This window comes from Odocoileus virginianus, chromosome 5, assembly GCF_023699985.2.
Source record: "Odocoileus virginianus isolate 20LAN1187 ecotype Illinois chromosome 5, Ovbor_1.2, whole genome shotgun sequence".
In the NCBI taxonomy this organism is placed as follows: Eukaryota; Metazoa; Chordata; class Mammalia; order Artiodactyla; family Cervidae; genus Odocoileus; species Odocoileus virginianus.
The window spans coordinates 73,176,317-73,197,574 of NC_069678.1; the positions used below are offsets into that span (position 1 = coordinate 73,176,317).

Consider the following 21,258-nt stretch of genomic DNA (forward strand, 5'->3'; position numbering starts at 1 on the left):
TATTTTATAAGTGGATCATGCTTGTGATTCACTAGAGGAGTGCTCGACTTACAGCGGTGTGTTCGCAGGCTTATGCGATAGTGGGGCGCCAAGTGTGCCTTGTGGAACTCCATAAAATATCAAAATACGTACCAAAGTTTATGCCAAATTAAATACCACTTTATACTAGATATTACTGCAAGAGCTCAGACTTAGGAGCCTGAGTTTGATTCCCAGTCTGGCCAGTAGGAATAGCTCTGTGGTCTTGGGTAAAATATTTTAATTTCCCTAAGCCTGGATTTCCTTATCTGAAAAGTAATATATTGACTCTTGTCATCATTATAATCACAATAGGTGACATCTATTCAGTGTTTATGGAGAAGGCGATGGCACCCCACTCCAGTACTCTTGCCTGGAGAATCCCAGGGACGGAGGAGCCTAGTGGGCTGCTGTCTATGGGGTGGCGAGGAGTCGGACACTGACTGAGCAACTTCACTTTCACTTTTCATTTTCATGCATTGGAGAAGGAAATGGCACCCCACTCCAGTATTCTTGCCTGGAGAATCCCAGGGACGGGGGAGCCTGGTGGGTTGCAGTCCGTGAGGTCACGAGGAGTCGGACACAACTGAAGCGACTCAGCAGCAGTGGCAGCAGCGTTCAGTGTTTAATAGCTGCCAAATACCATGTAAAGTTCTTCACTTGGATCATCTCATGTAATCAAAACAACCCACTATGCAAGGAACTATTCTTATACTCATTTTATACTTGATTTTAGCCCAAAGGCCAAGAAGCAATCATATACTCATTTTATAAATGAGAAACCCGAGGCACAGAGTTTAAGTGACTTGCCCCAGGACATGCAACTGGCAGGTGCAGATGGAACTTTAAACTGAGGCAATCTGAGTGCTTCTGTACTAGAGTTGTTGTTTAGCTGCTAAGTCATGTCTAACTCTTTGTGACCCCATGGACTGTAGCCCGCCAGGCTCCTCCGTCTATGGGATTTCCCACGCAAGAGTACCAGAATGGTTTGCCCTTTCCTCCTCCAGGGGATCTTCCCAACCCAGGGATTAAATTTATATTTACTGCATTGGCAGGTGGATTCCTTACCAACTGAGCTGCTGGGGAAGCCCCAATAATTAATCTAATCCTCCCTATAACCCTAAAAGGCAGATATGTTAGCTATACTTTTTAGATTAGGAAGACTGAGATGAGTCTAGTGATTTGATGAAGCTGCCCCCTAGTGGAGGGACCAGGATTTAAAACCTTTTGATAAGACTTCGAAACTGATGCTTATTTTATGTCAGGCTAAGAATTGAGAGTCCCTTGGACTGCAAGGAGATCCAGCCAGTCCATCCTAAAGGAGATCAGTCCTGGGTGTTCACTGCAAGGACTGATGCTGAAGCTGAAACTCCAGTACTTTGGCCACCTCATGCGAAGAGTTGACTCATTGGAAAAGACCCTGATGCTGGGAGGGATTAGGGGCAGGAGGAGAAGGGGACAACAGAGGATGAGATGACTGGGTAGCATCACTGACTCGATGGACATGAGTTTGAGTAAACTCTGGGAGTTGGTGATGGACAGGGAGGCCTGGCATGCTGAGATTCATGGGGTCGCAAAGAGTCGGACATGACTGAGCGACTGAACTGAACTGAACTGAACTGAAGAATTGGGTGTGGCTATGGTAAAAGTGATGGATGAATGTAGAAGAGTTTGGTCTTTCCTATTTCTTGAGTTTCTCTTAGATCCTCTCTCTTTCTCTGTCTGGGTAGCTAGAATAAGGAAATTACTTCTGTCTTCATTATGTTTTATTTTACCTCTGACAGTTACTTGCTGGACAGAAGAAAAGCTCCCCCTTCTGGACATTTGAATACTATCAGACGTTCTTTGATGTAGACACGTACCAGGTCTGTAAACCAGTTTCACCTTTCTTTTGATGTATAATGCAGACTTATTTCTTCTGCTGTTAAACAGTCAGGTAATGTGAAAGGTATTGCATACTGGATATGGTCTGCAAAAGTAAAGGGTTATTGGCACTTGAAAATACTAAATGAAATAATAAAAAGATAATAATAATAAAAGCTCTAACAACTGTTCCAATTTTGCAGTAGTTAAACTTTACTAAACTTTAAGAAAAAAAATCATCTGTAGACTTACCACTATGCTGTTTTGCAGGTCTTTGATAGAATAAAGGGGTCTCTTTTGCCAATACCAGGAAAAAACTTTGTAAGGTTGTATATCCGCAGCAATCCAGATCTCTATGGTACGTACGTGTAGCACTGTTTTGGTTCTTTTTCATGTACTGGCTAAACACAGATGAGGGTGTGGGTTGCCTCGAAAGCTGGCAAAGCACACTGTTGGTGGGGCGCGAGCGTTTTATTTGTCTCTTCTGAGCTTCAGTAGCAGCTCTTGCAAAGAATGTTGGAGAAAATGCAATTACATGTTTGATTAATGCCATGATGACAAGAATAGTGTGTCCTTTGAAAGTCTTCAAATGACATTACAAACTTGAGACAAATTAAGTCACTTCATATAGAGGAGATTATTGATTTTAATTTTAGAGGATTTGGTGGTTGGGGTGAGTGTGGAGGAGGCTGTCTTACACTTATTCATTGATGTGCTGAGTTCTAGCTCTGCCCCTCAGACAGGCTGGCTGCCCCTTGGGAGTTTGTAAGGGGATGAGCCTGGGGATTGGTGTCATCCCAATCTCCCTGCTGTCTGAGGAGGGGTCAGAGGTCCATCCAGTGCTTCTGAGGGAAAGGGTTCCAACACTGGTGACCTCTGTGTTTGAGGGGAGAAGAGGGCCAGAGACTCTGAGTGCTTCTGTGTGCAGATGCTCTTTGCAAGACTTGGTGTACATGGGCACAGCTAATTCTTTCCACGATCTTTGAGGTAGGCGTTATTATCCCCATTTTTGTAATGAAGAACCTGATGCTCAGTGGGGTTCAGTAATTTATATGTTCAACCCTATACAGTAAGCATTAGAACAGTGATACATGTTGATTATAAGAGGAAAAGGAATTCATGAGAATCTGTTGTGTACCAATCAGTACATACACTCTAATCCTTTCAAGAGGACAGTGTATTAAGTGCTATTATCTCTGTTTTCCATTTGAGAAAACTAAGGTTAGAAGTTGTCAAACTAAGAACTCCCATTAGCAACATTATGGATGAACTGGGAGGGTATTATACTTTAGTTCAATAAGTCAGACAGAAAAATACATGCTGTATGATTTCACTTATATGTGGAATATAAGAACTGAAACTGGTGAATCTAACAGAAAAGAAACAAATTCACAGATATAGAGAACAAACCAATAGTTACCAGTGGGGAGAGAGAAGGGAGGAGGGGCAAGATAGGGCTGGAGGGTTAAGAGGTACAAACTGCTTACATATAAAATAAATAAGCTATAAAGATGCAGCACAGGGAATATAGCTAATATTTTATAATAACTAAAAATGGAATATAATTTTTAAAAATTATGACTCACTATGTACACTTGAAACTTATGTAATATTATATAATAAATCAACTATTTATTATAAATAGTTAAAGTAGAACTGGCACCTCGTTTGGGCTTTCTAAGTGGTGCCAGTGCAGGAGACATAAGAGATGTGAGTTTGATCCCTGGATCAGGAAGATCCCCTGGAGGAGGACTTGGTAACCCACTCCAGTATTCTTGCCTGGAGAATTCCATGGACAGAAGAACCTGGTGGGCTACAGTCCATGAGGTCGCAAGGAGTTGGACACAACTGAAGCGAAACTACACACACTCGCAGCACCTGGTTTAGTGTTAATATAAAGCCCCTACTTATTCTATTAAACTGATGTTTTTAAGCTCCAGAAACTTTTCATCAACTGTTATGGATGTTAGGTTAAAGTGGAACTGCTCTAATGGATGCTGAGGAAAGTCTCCTTTCCACTCACCTTTGATCCTAAAACATTCTTCTTTCCACAGCACTGTTAACCTCATGAATTCATGTTGTTTTAGTTGCTAAGTCTTGTCTGACTCCTTGCGACTCTACAGACTGTAACCCAACAGTCTCTTCTCTCCACAGGATTCTCCAGGCAAGAATACTGGAGTGGGTTGTCATTTCCTCCTCCAGGGGATCTTCCAGACCCAGGAATCGAACCTGCGTCTCCTGCATTGTCAGGCAGGTTCTTTACCGCCTGAGCCACTGGGAAAGCCCGCATGAGCGCATAGACATGCTTAAAAAAAGAAAGTACGGGATTTCTCTGGCAGTCTAGTGGTTAAAACTCTGTACTCCCAATGCAGGCGACACAGGTTTGATCCCTGATCAGGGAAGACCCCGCATGCCACATAGTGCAACCAAAAAAAAAAAAAAAAAAAAGTACAACTAGAAAAAAGAAAGTTTTTTAGTAGAGAGGGCTGACCTTGTGGGGTGGGTTGGAGGAAGGTGATCAGGAGCAAGATAACAGAAGAGCCAGTCTTCAGGATCTGAGGGAAAGATGAATGAATTTGACTACATTTACACCAAAATTTAAAATTTCTACACCACAAAATAAACCATAAACAAGGTAAAATAAACAAATAAACCACAGACCAAAGATAATGTTTCAGAGCACATAACTCACAAAAGATAAAAGTCAAGAATCCATGTAGAGTGCCTACTGATTATAAGAGTAAAACCAATTACAAGTTCTAGCAAAAAATAAGCAACAGAAAAGGAAACCCAAATGGCCAATAAATACATGAAAAAATGCTTAGCTATATCTGTAATAGGGCTTCCCAGGTGGCACTAGTGGTAAAGAACCTGTCTGCCAGTGCAGGAGACCTAAGAGATGCAGATTTGATCCCTGGGTTGTGAAGATCCCCTGCAGGAGGGCATGACAACTTAAGTATTCTTGCTTGGAGAACCCCATGGACAGAGGAGCCTGGTGGGCAACAGTCCATACGGTTGTAAAGAATCAAACACCACTGACGTGACTTAGCACATGCCTGTAATCAGGGAAATAAAAACTATAACGGGATATCATTTATGTGCATCTATTTAGCCGTCATACAGCTTGGCTTGTCTTCATTCATTCATTCATTCAATTAACTCAACAAATACGAAGCACTTACTATTCTAGGCGCTGGAGGTACAGCAGTAATAAAAACAGACAAAAATCCCTGCCCAGGGGCAGTTTATGATCTAAGTTTAACAATAAACAAAGAAAATAGGTAAAATACACAGTGTGCTAGTGATAAATGCTAACGTAAGAATTTAAAGCCGAGAAGAAAGATAGTAAATGTTTATGTAGGCGGGTGGATTTGAAATTTTTAAAAATGTTAAAAGGTGAATTCTGAGTAAACACCTGAAGGAATTGGGAGCAATACACGTAAGTATCTCAGAGAAGAGCATTTGAAAAAGAGTTCTGGGACCTCTCTGATGGTCCAGTGGCTGAGACTTTGTGTTCCCAATGCAGGGGCCCCACTTTGATCCCTGTTCAGTGAATTAGAGCCCACATCCGTAACTATGACCCAGCACAGCCAAATAAATAAATAGTATGGAAAAGAGAGCTCAGCATGTACAAAGGCCTTAAGGCAAAAACTTGCCTCATGTGCTCAAAGAACAATGAAGACACTAGTGTGACTGGGCTGGAGTGAACAAGGGCATCTAGTAGATGAGGTCAGAGGGACTTTTGCTTGAATGAGATGCCATTGAAGGGTCTAAACAGAGAGGAGCTATAACTCTTAAGTCAGCTTTTCATAAACATTGGTATCAAGTGTTGCCAAGGATATGGAGCCATGGGACCTTGTGTAAAATGTGGGTGGGTATGTAACTGGTACCACAAATTGGAGCAGTCTTAAGATGCTCTAGCCCTACACCTTAGCAGTTCTCCTCCTAGGTAAATAAGAAGACATATAGAAGAGTATTATTCTTCATTGCCTCCACATTGCTTGTAATTAGCAAATATTTTGAAATGACCAAAGTAAATATGGTGTGTTCATATACAGATTTCTGTAGGTTTTAGAAATGGATTTGATCTATGAGCATCAACAAGGACACATCTCAGAACGTTATTAGTAAATTAAAAGAAGCGTGTTGGAGAGGATATGAGTAGTATGACAGCATTAGAAAGATTTGAAAAATAAGCATGATGAGTGCATCAGTGTTTGTTTTATCATTCTTTGGGCTTTTCTGTTAGAAATATTTGATAATATAAAAATGCACAGTAGCAAACTAAGTTAACGCTTCCTCCCACCCCACCCCATAATTGGAGTAGGAATTTGGCAGGCATGAGGAAGAGAGAAGGCAGTGTGAAGCCTCGTGGCAGGCCCTGGAGGAGCAGGTGGTGTGTGTCCCTGGAGGCCACGCTTCCTGTGTGCCTGAGTGCAGCAGAGGCAGTGGCCGTGGCTGTCACACATCACTGTGTCCCCAGCACCAGGGCCCAGAGGAACGGAGGTCGTTAGTAAATAACGGCCGACAGGAGAGTCTCCTTCCTAGTTACGAGTGCTAGAATATTCTGACCGCTTGTGGTCGCCTGCCTCGGTGGTCTCAGCCCATCACTAACGCATGGTTAGTTTTGTTCATTTGTTCAATAAAGCTTTGGGGGATTTTTAAATTATTGTTACTGGTTGTAAGGGTTTTTTTTTTTGGTTGTTGTTACACTGTTTATGTGCTAGGCATGCAGAATACTGCAGCGAACAGGATCTGATCCTTGGCTGTAACAGAACGCCCGCAGGCCAGTGAGTCAATGACACTACTTGGGAAGCTGATGTTGGTGACTCTTTGGAGCTTCCCAGTCAAATGCTTGTTGTGCATCCTTTCCCACCTTCAGGAACCAACTTGACTTCAAAAAGTGCTCATCCATTTCTGCCAGTCATCTCCCCCAGCACAGTAATTTTCTTAATTTTGTGATATGTCAAGATGCCTACAATTATCCAAAAAAAAAAAAAAAACCAAACCAACCCTACAGAATATTACTGAAATTGATAAACGAAATTCATAAAATTTATTAAAATCTCTAGATTTATGAATTGTATTTGTTCAAATAGTCCTTTTTCTAGATGGGGAGAAACAAGAGTGGTCATGAAATCAAGCAAAATGATGAAAGGGACTTCTAAAGCATGGTGTACTCATCCACTCAGTGGGATATTTTATTATCATTAAAAAGAATAAGCTGAATTTTATGGGCTTCCCAGGTGGCACTAGTGGTAAAGAATCTGCCTGCCAGTGCAGAAGACATAAGAGACATGGGTTCAGTCCCTGGGTTGAGAAGATCCCCTGGAAGAGGGCATGACAACCCACTCTAGTATTCCTCCCTGGAGAATTCCATGGACAGAGGAGCCTGGTGGGCTACAGTCAATAGGGTCGCATAGAGTCAGACACGACTGAAGTGACTTATAAATAGCTATAGTAGAATCCCCAGGACATGGTAAGGTGGAAATACATATGCATGTTAGCATTTCTTTAAAGCACACACACAAATATGCATTTGCTTTTATGTGTATAGAAATCTCTGGCAGGGTTCACCAGAAACTGGTTATGCTGGTGAGTTCTGTGGAGGAGAATGCATATCTAGGGAGCAGAGAGGAAAGAAGGTTAATTTTCTCTGTATCCCCTTCTGTGCCTTTTGAATAATGAACTATGCGTGTGTATTACTTTTTCATAAAAAAAAAAAGAAAGAAAAAAAGAAGGCTTACATACACACTCACACACACAGATACACATGGTGATTTGTTAAATTAAATGAACTCTTTCCTAAAATGAACTGTTTCCTTAAATGAACTCTTGCCCTGCTCTTCTGTTTAGACAGCAAAGGACCTATATAATTTTAATTATTTTTTTCTCTGGCATTAACATTTGATACTTATGTAAAGGAAGTAACCTTTGCTTCCTGTATCCTCCACAGGTTTGTTAAACCTGTGAAGGTTTAACAAAATGCCCATGAATTTTTTTTGGATGCTCTTCCAATAAGAGATACATAAACAAATCAATGTCTTCATTCAGTTAATTGGGGAAGGTGTTTTGTTCTGTGCATTTCAATCCCCACTGTCTTTAAGGCAGCTAATTACTGAGTTGTGTATTTGACCTTTTAAAAAGAAAATTCCCACTTAACAAGTACTGATTCCATCTAAACTTCATTTTCCATTGCTTCCATGAAGCTTGTTCATCATTTTCTTGTCTGAATTTTCTGGTTTGCTCTGCAGGCCCCTTTTGGATCTGTGCCACATTGGTCTTTGCCATAGCAATCAGTGGGAATCTTTCCAACTTCTTAATCCATCTGGGAGAGAAGACGTACCACTATGTGCCTGAATTCCGAAAAGGTTGGTGAATCGCTTGACTTACCTGGAATGCTCTCAGTTGGTAACTGAGCTCTTGGACCCCCGTCTGAAGGTCCTGCAGCCCATTTTCTTGTCTAAGGGTTCAAAACTAATCATCTGTCCATATAAATCCACGTAGGCTTTTTATCTTTTGTTTTGTTAAAATAACCTAAAATGTTCCATTTTAACCATTTTTTAAGCATGCAATTCAGTGGCATTAAGTATATTTACAATATTGTGAATCTGTGTACTCTTCTGGAAAACTGTAAGGCAAGGCCCCATGGCAATCAGAATGTCTCCACAGAAAAATGTACAAAATAAGTAAAAAGCACTGTGTAGAAAAATCCCCACTGTAGCATTATTTGCATTATCCAACTGTTAGAAGCAGTCGGCCTTGTTATTTAAGGCATGATGACTCAGCTAGCTAGGTCTTGTAGCCATTAATTATGAAGCACTTAGAACAACGTGGAGAACTCATAATCCAAACTTATGCCAGTGCTGTTAGCAGTTTTGTTACAGCGAAGTCTGCAGACGGTCAGGGCCCGGAAGGGAGAACGCAGAGGTCAGAGTGTCCTAGTGAGGATGGGCTTGTGGGTGACATTCTTATTTTAAAACTGCCTTTCTAGGGACTTTTCCTGGGTGGTCCAGTGGTTAGGATACTGTGCTTCCACTGCTGGGGGCCTGACTGATTCCTGGTTGGGAACTAAGATCCCACAAACTGTGCAGTGCAGTCAAAAAAATAAATAAAATAAAAATTCCTTTCATGTGGCAGTATTGGATAGCTGGGGGCGAAAAAACCGCTTTTAGGGACTTGCAGATGACAGCCACCCAAGGTAGGAGCGTTTGGCTGTGCAGGAGATTGGCCTTTGCCCCCTCCGCTGTCCTCCCCTTCCCTCGCTCTGGCCCTGACGGCCTGCTCTCCTGTTGAGAAGCTATGGAAGAGCATGCGCTCGGGCACCCAGCCATCGGCTCCTGCCTCCGTCTTTACTCGCCAGCTTCTACCTTGTTGGGCAAATTCTTTCATCTCTCTTGACCTCAGATTCCTTGCCAGTGAAATGGGAATAAGAATATCTATATTATAGGGCTATTGTAAGAATAAAGAAGTGATGTCTGTAAAGAGGTTACAATAGTGCCTTGTACAGAAAGAATTCGGTAAAATGAACTATTGCTGTATATGTATGTACACATACCTGTGTGTCTACAGAATAATGTGTTTTCCTGTCTGTGTGTCCATGTAGCCTTCCTTTCCTCCCCATCCACTCTCTGTGCCTGTTTTCCCTTCTCTCTTCTATTATGGAGTCAGTCTCAACTCCCATCTGTCAAGTGACCTTGGTTTAAATTTAACTCAATCATTGTTATCCATGAGCTATCAATCTGCCTTTAAGTAGTTCAGTGGTTAGGTAAAGAAAAATAGGTAATGGATATTGCTGTAATGAATGGCTTGTGTTAATTTCTGTATCAGAGGTCTGTAGAAGTATACTGACAGAGAAGAGGAGTGAGTCTCCTACCTGGGGGTGTGGAAGCTGGGAGGGAAGCGGGGAGGGCAGGGGGCGGGGGTCCTTGTCTGTCCTTATTCCTGTTGGACTGGGCATCCCAGTGTCAGATATATCCCATACTGGGATATATATGCTAGTAAGGTCGTCATTGACTCAATCAGTAAATATTTTTCCATTTTATGTAAAGAGTGTAAGTGACGCATCCAAGGTCAGATCCTGCTTCCCTGCTTATTCATTATTTGACCCTAACCAAACCACTTAGCTCTCTGATCTTATTTCCTCATCTCTAGAATAAAGATATAGTTTATATGAAATAATATATTTATATATTAGTTAACAGTATAAAAAGTTTATTCTTGATTGGGCATTTATTATTTATCAGTCAGTGTTCTAAATATACCTGTTTTTACTCATTTAATTCTAATAGTCTTATAAGGTAGTGTACTGTTATGATTCCCATTTTATAGATGAGGATACTGAGGCAGGAAGGTTAAGTAACTCACCACCCAGGCTTACTCATCTATTAATATAAGTGACAGAGCTGGGCTTCCCAGGTGGTTCAGTGGTAAAGAATCCACCTGCCTGGTAGGAGATCTGGGTTCAACCCCTGGGTTGGGAAGATCCCTTGAAGAAGAAAATGGCAACCCACTCCAGCATTTCTTGCCTGGGAAATCCCAGAGACAGATCAGCCTGGCGGGCTACAGTCCATGAGGTGGCAAAGAATCAGACATGACTTAGTGACTAAACAACAAGGGGCGGAGGTAGGATTAGAGTCTGTATATACAGTCTGTAGCTCTGATTGTTACACAGCCTCACCTCTCAGTAAAGCTCTCAGTGTAATGCCTGACACCCAGCGGATAGCTACAGTCATAGTAGCAGTTTCCTTCCTCTTCCTTTCGTTATTCAAGAAAAAGGCAGTAGACCAGCAAAATTACATTTGACATAATGACAGAGTTACTTATATGAAAAAACTGCCCTGGGAGTTGGAGAATGTTTTAGACAATCACATATCTTACCCAGAGCCTGGCCATAGTGGCTAGGAGTGCTTTTGTTCTTGCCAAGAGCATTTGATGGATTACCTGCTGATTTTCACGTGGGAAGGGCTGGTGCTGTGGACTGAGCCACAGTTATGACCCTCCACTGCAGAAGAGTGAAGCCGAACCCTCTAGGGCACGTAGCTGCTCAGAAGGAGGAGGGACAGACAGTAAGTGATGCAGTGAACACTGCTGCTCTGAGGAGTCACAGAGACAAGAATTATTTAAAGAAGAAAGTGGAACTGGAGAATAGTTTAAGCAATTCATCAATGAGCTGAAACTCCCTGTTTCAGAGACAGAAGGAACTCTAAATAGCACACAGAACAAGTTAATCTGTTCCCAGGGTATTTTCATAAATTTGCTAAAGAAATCAGTGTCAGCTTTTGTTACATTAGGAAAGAGGACGTGTTCTTCCAAGGGGATAGTCGACTTTGATTTGATTGAAATGCTCCGTGTATTTAAATACTTGTAGTGTGGTCCTCGGAAGTATTTCAGTACATAATTCAGTTGTTTAATACTATTAGTTGTTAGTTATAAAGTGAATTATAGAGGCCATAGGAGAGACTACTAGTCATCATCACAAAGGCAAATGCTGAAGGAACATTGATTCAGCACATTATCGAGCACCTGCTGCTTATTGGGTACCTTGCCAGGCTCAGGGGCCGAAACCAGGAAGACATCATCCCCTGACCCAGTGAGGCAGATGGACAGCCCTGCAGGAAGTAAGTCCAGTGGGTCCCAGAAGTCCCGTGACAGTGGAACTGCAACTTGTATCTTCTCACCTTCAGTGTCCATCGCAGCCACAATCATCTATGCCTATGCCTGGCTGGTCCCTCTCGCACTCTGGGGTTTCCTTGTATGGAGAAACAGTAAAGTTATGAACATCGTTTCCTATTCATTTTTGGAGATTGTATGCGTCTATGGATATTCGCTCTTCATTTACATCCCCACGGCTGTAAGTACCACACTTACTCTGAGTGAGGCCACAATTACTCAGCTGGCATCATATCTAACCTAACACCGATGTGCATCTGAAAAAATACCCCTGGAATTTAGAAATTTTGTGGGAATGGGGGTCGGGGAGCCTAGTGCCTTCCCTGGATCTTGGGCCCTTCATCAGGGAAGCTTTCCCCTCGGTCTCCACACGGGTGGAATTTCTCTGGGCTGTGCTGGGAAACCCGAGTGGCAGCTAGGGCTCCACTGCTGACGGGCTCCTGGGCCTTTACGAGCACATGGGCCTGGAATGAACAAATGCCTCTGAACAAACCCTCCTTTTCTTTCAGATCCTGTGGATCATCCCCCAGAAAGCAGTCCGCTGGGTTCTGGTTATGATTGCCCTAGGCATCTCTGGCTCTGTCTTGGCAATGACCTTTTGGCCAGCTGTTCGTGAGGACAACCGACGCATCGCATTGGCCACAATTGTGACGATTGTGTTGCTTCACATGCTGCTTTCTGTGGGCTGCTTGGTACGGTCTCATTCCGATGCTCTTCTGGTGTGCTTTAGATGCCATGCTAAGACCTCAAACTGTTAGACACCTTGGTTCTTTAAAAGCTGGCTCCCTGGAATAGATATTATTTTAAATAGGCTCTGCTGGATGAGAAATAATAGTCATGAGGATTTGGTTATAATCTCTGACTTTACCTAATTTCTTTTTTTTTCTGACTTTATCTGATTTCTGAAGTTTGGTTGAGATTTGATGTCTGGCTAGAGGAAGTAGGGATGAATGAGTGTCTTCACGTAAGGCTGGGGAGCAGGGGTCTGGGAGTTCCACCTCTGGATGCCTTTGCTGGGCTTTTGCACATACTCAGATGGTGAATTTGAGAATGAAATCAAAATAGAAAAGAGAAGTTATCTTTAAGATGAACAACATTTAAAACAATGTTTAAGTTAATGTGTTTGAGTATCTTTTTATGAAGAGCATGTACTTTTTGAGTCAGACACACCCAGGTTAAAGATCAACTCTATCACTCACCAGCTGTGTAAACTTGGGCAGGGAACCTAACGTCTCTGAATCTCTTAATCTGTAACATGGGTATGATAGCTGTTGCCATAGAAAGTTGTTCTGAGGATAAAATAATACAGATAAAGCACTTATCCTAGAACTTGTCCCATAAATGCCCGTAAATTAGGTCCATTTCCTTTGATCCTAAGGAGATATGGTTTTTTAATTTCTGTACACACTGTGTACGAAATTTGCTGCCAGTAGCCTTAACCAGGCCTGGTATAGGTTTTTTAAAAAATTTTGAGTCTACGAATGTTAAGGTCATTGATGCCCACAGGAAGATATCCACATAGCACATGGCCAGACCGTTGGTCAGGCTTTGCAACAGGAGTTAATATATCTTTGGCACTGTTTGATCTTTAACATTTTCTCTAGACAGTCATAGTCTCATTGAATGCTTTAGTAAGATCTCAATACTTTATCATTCAACAAGTCTCATAGAAAGTGCCAAGTTCTGAAACAGCGGGTTGGTTGACATGCATTTTACCTGTTCTTAAGCTTTAACCCCTTGAGACAGAGGACTTGCAGCAGAATGACGTACTTCATGTTTGGTACTTGGAACCTCTGGACTGATGCCTTCAAATGCTGTGACCCTCCTGTCTGCTGAGGAAGAATGTACTTTTCATTGAAACTGACTCTCTTGATGTAATGCCTCTCCTGGCATCTTCCCATCTCTGTTTTGAATTTTGTGTGTGTGTGTTACGTCCCTTGTTAAGAAGTTGGTGAAGGAAAGGAGGTAGGAGAAAGGTATTGCCATGTTCAGTTCTATGAAGAATAGAGAGGAGCAAGGCAGACAGGGCTGCAGAGTGGGGAGGTGGTCTTTAATTTAATTTGGTACCTGTGGCCAGGATCTTTTACCTCCAATGCCTACTGCTCCCTCTTGGGGTAAATGACACTGAAGTTAAGGTTTACCTGCCCATCTTACTACTCAGCAGTTTTCTAAAAGAGAGCATCATAACCAAGCAGAAAGGACTGGGAACTCCTTGGCATTGAGAGCTCAGGCTAGTGACTTAACTCAGAGCCTGGGCTTCCTTGTCTGTCAGGGAGATTTGCATTTCATGGGCTTTAGTGAGACTCAGTGAAATGGCTGTGAAAACCCTTCACATACTGTGATAGTTTTTTCAGATGTAAAGAAGTTATTAAAAGAACCCAGGGTTACCAGAAATTGCCAGGGAAACTGTGTGGCCTGTTCTGCCGAGTCCCCCAGTAAGAGTGGTCCCAGGTCACAAAAAAAGATGGTGCCTTGTAAAGTAATTAGCCTCCAACTAATAAAAATAAATGGGGGGGGAAAAAAAAAAAGGACGGTGCCCCTTCATTGATGCCTCTCCCTCATGGCTTCCCATCTTCCTCCTGAACTTCTTACCTATCACATACACAGACACAGACACACACACAGGCAGGCATGTGCACGCATATACACACACATGCACATGCCTGGTTGAGAAGTTGGGTGAGAGAAGGAGGCAAGGGAAAAGCCATTGCCCTGTCCAGTTCTGAGGGGCTCAGAGAAATGGGGCAGGTTGGATGGTGGAGCAGGGAGCTGATTGCAGGTCTTGGAGGGGAGGCACAGTTTTCTCTCCTCGAGGAAGGGAACTGTCTGTTTAGCCAGGAGATCACTGTGCTTGGGGTTCTGTTGTCCACCCTGAAGATGGCCTCCTCCTTTCTTTTCTGCGGGAGATGCACAATGTAGGAGGGTGGAGGCAGACATAAGGAGACAGGTTTTAGTCTCAGCTCCATCACTCCTTGCTCTTTTGCTTATTAGTTCGCCCCTCTGGACCCTACCTCCTCACTTAGAAGAAGTAAAGACATGGTAACATTTTTGCTGTTGTAAGGATGAATGATGCATCCAGTTATCATCATTGTATGGGAGAAAAAGTATCAGGGGAGTTATTTGAGCTGAGGGGCACCAGCTGAACTGGACAGCTTGGCCTTCTACTCTCCAACAGGAAACGTGAAATGGTGTTTTTGCTTCAATGCAGTGACGTGTATGACAGCCCTACACCTTCCAAGGGCTCCTTGGCGCTTGTACCTGTTCGTGATCTCTAAGTTGATCCTGGAGTACACCTGGCAGGGATGACTAAGGAGGCACTAGAGTAGGCACTAGAGGGTGCGTTCTTGGCTGGTATGTTTGGAGATGCCCAAACCTATGTTTGGGTCCTCTGTAGGCTACAGTCTGTAGGGTCGCAGAGTCGGACTTGACTGAAGTGACTGAGCATGCATGCAAGCCTACGTTTGAGGTGGTTACAGCTACAGATAGAATGTCTTTGCCCTGTTGTTTGTGAAATTAATTAGGGATTATTTTTACAGTCCTTTCATTCTACAGATAAGACTTGTCCAAAGTCATAGTGTGCGTTCCTAGCAGAGCCAGGTTTAGAACCTGGGCTTCCCGGCTAGTTCTGTCTGGGGAGGCGTTCCTCCAGGAGCCTTGGAAGAGTCGCAGTTCTCGCATCCTGGGGGCGTCTTGACCCAGAGCACCTGTGAGATAACAAACGCGGGCAACGCGGCCTGGCCTCTGCTCGGGTTAACACCATTCTTCTCCTCCTTCAGAAAACGGAGCTGCCGGAAGGGGCGCTGGGTAGGAAGGCTTTCAAAACTAATAGCATTTCTCCAGGGACGTGACAAACTAGAGGGAGTCTGCAGCTAGAAACTTCTTGAAATGGACTGTTGAAGTGCTAACTTGAAATAGAAAGTGCCTTGGGGAAACTCCAGTGCGATGTGTTGGTGCCCCCTTCTGGCGGATAGAGGGTAAAGCTGGTGAGATGGTTCTTGGTGATTTTTTATCTTTTTCACCTTCCTGAGGTCCCTGCTCCAGGCAGGAATGAAGCGCAGGCAGTGGTCACGGATTTATTAATGGGTTCACCTGTCCTTTGAACAACCCTCGTTAAGGCTATGAGTCTGGTATTTTCCTGGGCTCACATTAGGCTTCTCAGACACCAAAACAGGTGGGAAGATCCTCCTTAATGTTTTCCAGTCTTCCACCTCCTTCTGATTTTTGACAGTTAAATTGTTGATGGTGAGTGGAAGCACTTATCAAACCTTTCATTTCCAGGCTTAAGAATTAAGAGGTAAAGGCTGCCCAGCCCTTTCTTTGAAAGGTCTTTAGAGGGAGCCTACTGGTTTAGCAGCAGCCTTGGCTCAGTTCATTAAGTATTGATTGTAAACACAGTGCGCCAGGCCCTACATGCGGGCCTGGTGATGCAGAGACAAGGACACGGTCTCTAGAGGAGAGACTGTGGGGATTAACAACTTGAGCTTCGCAGTTGGAAAGACGGACCTTTGAGTCCTGCCTGCATCTCTTGCTGCCCTGTGTGCCTGATCAGATGACAGCCTCCCTGAGCCTCAGTGTCTTCATCTTGTCAGAGGAGAGTAATAAGAACAACCTCACCAGGCTGTTTTGAAGATTGAGTCACAGGTAGCAAGTGCTTAATAAATGGTAGCAAAATTTTAAAAGGCATGCAGTCGAGTACAAGACAGAAACAGAGACAGGTCAGTGATGACCAGAGCGGTGGGGGAAATGTAGGGGACACGAGAGCCCAGAAGTGCTCTTAGCGTGGAGTCTAGGACATTGACCTGGACCGTTGTTTTTTTAACTCTCCTCCTGGGTCTCCTTTTCCTGCAGGCCTACTTTTTTGATGCACCAGAGATGGACCATCTCCTAACAAGCACAGCTGCCCCAAACCAAACAGTTGTAGCAGCCAAGTCCAGCTAAAGAGGAAAGCAAGAAAGTATCTTTCATCTTCTCGCTGTGAGGTACAGTAGCAATGGGCAGGGACATCAATCCTGTTGTTAACATCAAACATCAAGAGGCCTGGGCCCTTTTTATCCATCAGCACGGTCCAGTGTGGTGTGTGTGTGTACACACGTGTCCATGTGTGTGTCCTCTTGGTGAGGCTTCAGTTGGGAAGTCTACTCATCTGTCTTTATCCATTTGGGAAACCTGAGCTCCCAGATTCTTCTGTAAGAGGAGTTCCTGCCTTTTGGGTCCTGCATCTTCTCTACTCCCTGTCCCCTCCCTAGCAACACAGTATAGATTTATTCCATTTGATTGTAGTCTGGTGGTTCTCTCTGTTTCTCTGTGACTTGTCAGGCTGGCCTCAGACCCTGAATATGACCCCTCTGTAATTACTCATCCAGTTCTCTGAAGGTTACCAGTTCTCATGCCTGGTTTGTTTTCAGACCTCTTTGATGATTCCACTGTAGGTGGTTAGCCTAGGGTGTCAGAGTACAGGAAGAAGACCCTGATCCTCCTCGGCTGGTCTCTCGCCTCCCCCTCCCACTCCTCAGTAATCCGAGCCTGCAGCCTTGCTGAGTTGCTGCCATCACTGGAATGCATCCTGCCTTTGCACTAGCCAATCTAGTCATCTGAAGTGTTCCTTCCCTTCCAGCAGTCATTGCTTACCTTGTGATCCCATTAATGCCCTCTATTATATGTCACTTTTTTAAAAGATTTTTTTGACCATTTTTAAAGTCTTTATTGAATTTGTTATAATATTGCTTCTGTTCTGGATTTTTCGCCACAAAGCATGTGGAATCTTAGTTCCCTGACCAGGGATCAAACCTGCACCACTTGCATTTTGAAGGTGAAGTCTTTTTTTTTAAATTGGAGTACAGTTGGTTTACAGTGTTGTGTTAATTTCTGCTTTTGGAGTCTGTCTGCCACAGGCACATACTTGCATTTACAAAGACTGTTGTCAATCCATGTAGTAACTATTAAAGCTTAATTCCTTACTTTTTGATGAAAAATAAATATTCATAGGCGTTCTAATATTTTCCTTCCACTACCTCAGCGGGTTGTTTTTCGGGGCCTGCTGCCTTAGAATGAGCATGTGGTAGCTTGTTTGCATAACTGTTTAATTGTCCGCATGCCTGGTCCAGCTCATCCTGCAAATGGACTCCATTAACTGTTAGCAGAGAAAGCCTCAGGGCAGGATCTGAGGTCCATGGGGAAGGGACTCTTGTTTCACTTACACTCCCAGGTCTTGGCCTAATGCCCATCTGGCGCAGACATAGCAAATGCTTCAATACTGTTGAGTAGATGGAGGTGACTTTGTAGGATTCAGGCAAGAGTCAGGATATGGGCTTTTACCCAGAGGTGTTTTGGCTTGCTGAGTCCTGGATCACCATTTACACTCTCACTCGAAGTTTATTTGAGGCACTGAGGATCTAGGAAGTCAGCTACAGTCTGCCTCAAGGCACCTTGGTCCATGGGTAAAACAGCTCATCAGATAAGGACCAGGTGGTGGGCCAGGCTATGTGAGAAGTGCCATGGCCAAGCTGTTAGTTGATGGGCACTGTGGGAGCACAGAAACGCTGACTCATTTGTCCTGGGGGAAGACTTCACAGAGAGGGTCTTGCTTGAGCAGAAGCAATTGGTTGCCTGTTTTTCTGAAAAGAGCAGTTGGCTTTCTGTGGTTTTGGGGAGAGTGAAGATGCAGGCCATTCATTGAGACACTGCGATGTGCTGTGGACTCACATCACCTCGAACAAGAAAACCTGAGCCCAGCTGCAGAGGGACAGAGGTGGAGGACACGTAGCTGTCTGGCTGTCTGCCTTGCCTTGAAATACCTGATATCAACCTGGAGAGGGGCTCTTGCAGCCTGCTCCTGGGCTGGGACTTCCTTCCATACATTTTGGTTATGATGTCTCCAGACCAAGTGGCCCAGGTGCTGACAACCTTAAGAAAGTCATAAACTGGCATCTGGGAAGAGCCTAGCCCTCAGGGCCCTTGCTGACCTCCCATCCTGATTTTCACAGATTCGGGGTCCCTGGGCTTTGCTGACATCTGTACACTTGGGTGTCAGTGTCTCCACTTGGGTGTCCACTCTCTTATCACCTCCGCAGCCCTCCGCTCTACCAGCTGAACTATCGAAGGGTGCTGGTGTCAAGACTCTAAATGAGATAGTGACAAACAGTTTCTTTGGAGCCTCCCTGGCAGAAGTATCAATTGCTTTGTCAATGAGAAGGGCTGCCCAGAGCCCTGAGCCCTGCAGATTTATGAGCTGACAGTGCCTCCCACTGTAATCTCTGGACTTTCAGCTTTTGGGGGTTGGGGGGGAGGGGAATGACTTTTTATCTTGCAGATAACCTTCCTCATGTAAATCTGTGCGTTGGAGGGCTTAGTCTGAAAGGAATTTCTGGGAGAGCATTAACCCCTTCTCTCCCTGGAACCTCAGGATCATAGAGGAGTCTCTGATTACTTTTAATCAGGGACGCTACCCCTACTTAAGTCGTTGGGATATTATAAAGGACATTTGACTTTCTTCTTTCCTTTCTTCCTTCCCTTGTTCTTTCCTTCCTGTTTTATATATATTTATCAGGTGGCTCAGATGGTAAAGAACCCGCCTGCAATGCAGGAGACCTGGGCTCAATCCCTGAGTTAGGAAGATCCCCCGGAGGAGGGCATGGCAACTTACTCCAGTATTCTTGCTTGGAGAATCCTCATCGACAGAGGAGCCTGGCGGGCTACAGTCCATGGGGTCACAAAGAGTTGGACGTGACTGAGTGACTAAGCACACAGCACATCACCGTAGAGCCAGCGCTATTTCTTCTCTGAGCCAGGACCCTGGTGAACCTCGGGAGTCGTACTTTGACTTGAGGGATGGAGTGTCTGAAGGACTGTATCTAGGCTAGAACTGCCTTCCCAGGAGCAATGACAAGTGGTTCTATCCAGAGGAGGGCGACTGCCATATAATTATACTGCTGTGTGATATGGGCTTTATTAAGAGATGAGCAGAGGGCTTCAGGAAACTCCTTTGTAATTAAAACCCTCCTGATTTGATACCCAGGGTTTACATGCAATTATCCTTTCACTCACTCAAGTCAAGAGTTCATTTCATAAGCCAAAGCTTCAAATGTTTTTACTAGGTTTATACACATCTGCTCTTTTATTCTGAAATCAGCTTTAACTCAGTGCTATAATCCCCTTTAACACAGCATCCAAACTGCATGATTTCACAGCATAGCTAACACTATTTTTTACAGCCCCTTATTCTTTTCCATACCATATCTGCAGTGTCCCTTCCTAGACAACCCATTTTCAATTCCTGGGGTATTTCTCTCTGTTTTCTCCTTTGTTCCCTTTCTTTGAGAAAAATTGAAAGAACCTGCAATGGCGAGTGGGTCAACACAATAACTTTTATTCTTTTATTTGATTTATTTAGTGGAAAATGTATTGTTGTTCAGTTACCAAGTTGTGTCCAACTCTTTGTGACCGCATGGACTGTAGCATTCCAGGCTTCTCTGTCCTCCACTATCTCCCAGAGTTTGCTCAGATTCATGTCCATTGAGTTGGTGATGCTATCTAACCATCTTATCCTCTCCCATCCCTTTCTTCTTTTGCCTTCAATCTTTCCCAGCATCAGGGTCTTTTTCAGTGAGTTGGCTCTTCATATCAAGTGGCCCAAGTATTGAAACTTCAGCTTCAGCATCAGTCCTTCCAGTGAATATTCAGGGTTGATTTTCTTTAAGATTGACTGGTTTGATCTCCTTGTAGCCCAAAGGACTCCAAAGAGTCTTCTCTAGCACTGCAATTCAAAAGCATCAATTCTTCAGCCCTAAGCCTTCTTTATAGATCAACTCTCACATTCATACATGACTAATGGAAAAACCATAGCTTTGACTATACGGACCTTTGTTGGCATAGTGGTATCTATGCTGTCTAGGTTTGTCATAGCTTTCCTTCCAAGGAGCAAGTGTCTTTTAATTTCATGGCTGCAGTCACCATCTACAGTGATTTTGGAGCCCAAGAAAATAGAATCTGTCACTGTTTCCACTTTCTCCCCTTTTACTTGCCATGAAGTGATGGAACTGGATGCCATGATCTTGGTTTTTTTTAATGTTGAGTTTTAAGCTGGCATTTTCACTCTCCTCTTTCAGTCTCATAGACTGAATTGTATAATGAATCCCTAAGTACCCCTCCCCTCTTTTACTTTCAACAGTTGTCAACTCACAGCCAGTCTTGTCTCATCCATATACCTATATATTCTTCATCTCTTTCCTCTGTATTATTTGGATGCAAATCTCGAACATCCTGTTCTTTCATACATAAACATTTATATTCTGTATATATAAAAGATACTCTTTTCAGGAACTTCCTTGGCTGTCCAGTGGTTAGGATTCTGCGCTTTCACTGCCATGAATCTGGGTTTGATCCCTGGCCAGGGAACTAAGATCCCACAAGCCACGTAGTGTGGCCAAAAATAAACATAAAAGGCTAAAACAATCTTTAAAAAAAAAAAAATATATATATATATATATATATACACACACACACACACACACACTTTTCAAAACCTAGTGTAGTACCATAATCACATTTTAAAAATCATAATTCTTTAATATCAAATACATTTAGTGTTTGAATTTCATTTTGCAACTGGGTAGTGTATCTCTTAAATGCCTTTTATTTATCTTTAAAATTATTTATTTATTTATTTGACTGCACTGGGTCTTCATTGCAGCACTCAGGGTCTTTGAT

At 43.4% G+C, this 21,258-nt stretch overlaps 1 protein-coding gene across 2 annotated transcripts in view; it reads left to right on the top strand.

The window, feature by feature from the left end:
* YIPF1 (Yip1 domain family member 1) overlaps positions 1-21,258 on the top strand; it is a 37,607-nt gene that overhangs the window by 6,677 nt on the left and 9,672 nt on the right. For both annotated transcript variants that reach the window (XM_020871344.2, XM_020871343.2), the window contains exons 4-9: positions 1,803-1,883; positions 2,152-2,239; positions 8,136-8,252; positions 11,568-11,734; positions 12,063-12,245; positions 16,402-16,532. In XM_020871344.2, the coding sequence (XP_020727003.1) occupies positions 1,803-1,883; positions 2,152-2,239; positions 8,136-8,252; positions 11,568-11,734; positions 12,063-12,245; positions 16,402-16,491 (726 nt within the window). In that variant the 3' untranslated portion in view covers positions 16,492-16,532. The remainder of the gene's footprint in view (positions 1-1,802; positions 1,884-2,151; positions 2,240-8,135; positions 8,253-11,567; positions 11,735-12,062; positions 12,246-16,401; positions 16,533-21,258) is intronic.